The sequence below is a fragment of the Priapulus caudatus genome, unplaced genomic scaffold (genome assembly GCF_000485595.1).
Source record: "Priapulus caudatus unplaced genomic scaffold, Priapulus_caudatus-5.0.1 Scaffold2040, whole genome shotgun sequence".
Classification (NCBI taxonomy): Eukaryota; Metazoa; Priapulida; class Priapulimorpha; order Priapulimorphida; family Priapulidae; genus Priapulus; species Priapulus caudatus.
In genome coordinates this window covers 8,318-12,009 of record NW_014579101.1, presented here as the reverse complement: position 1 = coordinate 12,009, position 3,692 = coordinate 8,318, and the positions used below count along the sequence as shown (strand labels likewise).

The 3,692-nt window shown below is 51.7% G+C and overlaps 1 protein-coding gene across 1 annotated transcript in view; it reads left to right on the top strand.

Annotated features, from left to right (window-relative positions):
- The window catches only part of LOC106818123 (sclerostin domain-containing protein 1-like), a 27,772-nt gene extending 25,055 nt beyond the window's left edge, over nt 1–2,717 (top strand). The window contains exons 2-3 of the mRNA XM_014822842.1: nt 1,993–2,371; nt 2,585–2,717. Of these exons, the coding sequence (XP_014678328.1) occupies nt 1,993–2,371; nt 2,585–2,717 (512 nt within the window). The remainder of the gene's footprint in view (nt 1–1,992; nt 2,372–2,584) is intronic.
- Nucleotides 2,718–3,692: the final 975 nt, after the last annotated feature.

The following is a 3,692-nucleotide window of genomic DNA, read 5'->3' as shown; positions in this document are numbered from 1 at the left end:
AATTTATTTATTACAGAGGCCTACTTTTAACCCACCTCGAACAAGGGGGTGGTCGGGGAGATAGGACGAATTAAATGGCGAAATGTGAAACTGGCGAAACGGGAAACTGGCGAAATGGGAAACTGGCGAAGTGGGAAACTGGCGAAATGGGAAAATGGCGAAGTTGGAAATGGCGAAACGGGAAATGGCGAAATGGCAAATGGCGAAGTGGGAATTTTTAATGGCGAAATCGCAAATGGCGAAGTGGGAAAATGGCGAAATGGGAATAAACCCAGCGTTCACACGAGAGAAATACGCGGTCCAAGAAATTCGGAATTTCTCAAGCACGGTAAATAATTCGGCATCTGGGAAGCCGGGTATTTCAACAAATACCGAATCTATTTAGATTCCGTATTTCTTGGACCGCGCATTTTGCCTCGTGTGAACGCTAAATACCGAATTTCTTGCTACGTGTGAACGCGGCTCATGATATAGGAAGCGTATGCCAGAGTTTGATTGTTAAATTCGCATTGTTCGCTTGATTGTTCGCTTGAATTTTTGTCTCAGCTCGCAGCTCGCGTGCATAGCGTAGTCCAAGAACTGGTCGATCAAACGGTTTATATTTTCATTTCGCCATTTCCCACTTCGCCATTTGCCATTTCGCCATTAAAAATTCCACTTCGCCATTTGCCATTTCGCCATTTCCCGTTTCGCCATTTCCCACTACGCCATTTTTTCCATTTCGCCTGTTTCCCACTTCGCCAGTTTCCCATTTCGCCAGTTTCCCTTTTCGCCAGTTTCACATTCCGCCATTTCGTCCTATCTCCCCGACCACCCCCTTGTTCGAGGTGGGTTAAAAGTAGGCCTTTGTAATGAATAAATTATAACGAATCTTTAGATATGGAGTCAACTATTTATTTGAAGCCCAAGAAGGCGAAATCGTACATATCAAAACTTATGGATGACAGGCACAGGCACCCTAACCCTAACCCTAACCCTAACCCTAACGACCTAGAAATTACTTTTTTTAAGAATGGAAGGATCAATTTCGTGCAGGGGGTGGAAGCAACATAAAATATAGGCGAAATGGGAAACTGGCGAAGTGGGAAAATGGCGAAATGGGAAAATGGCGAAATGGGAAAATGGCGAAGTGGGAAAATGGCGAAATGGGAAAATGGCGAAATGGGAAACTGGCGAAATGGGAAAATGGCGAAGTGGGAAAATGGCGAAATGGGAAACTGGCGAAATGGTTAATGGCAAATGGCGAAGTGGGAAACTGGCGAAATGGGGAGACACCGATCAAACGTCGTGTGAACGTTCAACGACGCTCCGTGTCGTTTTTGATCAACATATACTCGATACAACTACAATCTCTACCTATCAACTCTAAACTCTAATTAATATAAACATTACAGTTTGTGTTCGTCCAAGTGTACACACCCTATATCGTAACACAAAGACGAGCTGTGATTGATCGGGTCGGCAAGCATACGCAAACGCATCCTATATCATGTATTTCGCACACGTCAGGAATTTCGCGCGACACCGGTCGTCCATAAATAATTAAAAAATACCGGGTTAGTAGAAAACTGATTAGTAGACAATGAAGGCTAATATATATGTATAGCTATAACATGTATGAAGACTCTTATATAGTTGATCTGTTCGTTTGAGCGGGACGAACTTCCTTATTTATCGTTTCTATGTCGGTCCAGCTAGACTCTCTCATTTTCTCCCCCTCTCTCTCTCTCGCTCGGTCGCTTCTCTCTTTCTCCCCCTCCTTCGCTGCCCCCCTTCTTCCTTCGTCCATTTTCCTCTCTTCTTTCGCTCCCCCTCTGCTTTTCTTCGCTCCCCTCTTTCCCTATATTTGCTCGCCTTCTCTCCTCTCCTTTACTTCCTCTCTATCGCTGCCCTAACGCTAACCACCCCACATGCGCGACGAGCACGCGTAGATAGTGATACACGTTCACAGCATCGTCCTCATCTCTGTGTCTCTCTTCCGTCTCTCTGCAGGCAGCCTGAAGGGAGTGCAGCTGGGATGCGACCAGCAGCTGCGATCTAAGCGCTACATCTCCGACGGTTATTGCACGTCTCTGAAGCCCATCACAGAGGTGGTGTGTGCGGGCCGCTGCCTGCCCGTGCGAACACTACCCTGGTACGCCAGCCTCTATAAGGTGTGGGCGAAGACCAAGACGAAGGAGTGGCGGTGTGTGGAGAACAGGGTACGCCGTCAGCGCGTCAGTCTCATGTGTCAGAACGGAGAGCAGCGCACCTATCAGATAAAGGTCGTGAAGAGTTGTAAGTGTAAGCGCTACAACAAGCGACACAACCAGTCGCGCGCAGCCTGGAGGAAGCGACAGAGTCGGCGTGCCAGGAAGAGACGGCGGCGTGCGCAACAGCAGCTGCTGCATCACGAGGAGGAGGAGGAGGAGGAGGAGGCACGGGAGAAGAGGGAGAAGAAGGAGGAGGGGGAGGCAGCCGCTGTGTGAAGCTCCTCCCCGGCCCCTCCCGCCGCCGCTGCCACCACCGCCGCCGCCTCGACCGAGAGCTCTCCTGTTCTGTGTCAGTAAGCTACGACTGATGCAGCGTCATTGCGGCATGGCAGATGCAACGCTAGCGTCACGACGCTGACGCATGAACTCTACGTGAGACGCTGCCGCGGGGCGGGACTGACGCAATGCTGCGACGAACCTATAATGAGAGATAGCCTCGCTGTCCGCCAGGGGGCGCTCATGTAAAACTCGTCGTCTCGCCTTCACACTTACACCAAAGACGCTTCACTTTTGCTGCACGTGTGCGCATGCGCGTGCGCGCTCGAGGCTAGTGTATGACTGAGCTAGAACCGCGGGTGACACGAGTCTACAAGCGAAGAGGAACGAAGAGGAGGACCTGAGCAAGGGAGAGCGGGGGGGGGGGGTGACCAACAAACGTGAGGCAGGGATGCCCCGAAGAGAGAGAGGAGACGACGCCTGTAAAGAAAGGGTGAGCGTTTGCTCGCAGGTGACACACGTGCGACGATGACACACGACGAGAGACCCCTACGTCACAGCATCGTAGACATGCTGCTAGATGGCGCAGCGGGCGTTAGTTGGGATGACAACGGTGTGACGCCTGCTTACAGAAACTCCGGCTTGTTGCAAGTCATGGACGGTCCCCCGCGTGCGTGCGTGCGTGCGTGCGTGCGTGTGGTACGGACACGATAGCGGCCGCCTATCTCCCTGCTGACCGCCGATGTGTGAGAGAGAGAGAGAGAGAGAGAGCGTGTAGCAAGCAGCAGTAGCTGCTGCTGCGCAGAAACTCGCAGCCACCAGCAGGTTCCTACACACGTGTGACGTGTCCCCCTACTCTGTGCTGCACGGGCGAACACCCGCAGTCACGCGCAAGGAGAGCTCGGTGGTGACCCACAGACGGGACAGTGGTCACACGTACACGGACACACGGAAACACAGACGCACGGACACAGAAACACACGGACACACAGAAAGACTTTACTCAGCTGCTAACCATGCAAGGATTCATGATGTGCTCAAACTGAGCGGTGTTTGAGAGAGAGGAAGAGAGGGAGGGAGGGGAGGAAGGGAGAGAGGGTGAGGAAGAAAGAGAGAGAGAGAGAGAGAGAGAGAGAGAGAGAGAGAGGAGAGAGAGAGAGAGAGAGAGAGAGAGAGAGAGAGAGAGAGAGAGAGAGAGAGAGAGAGAGAGAGAGAGAGAGAGAG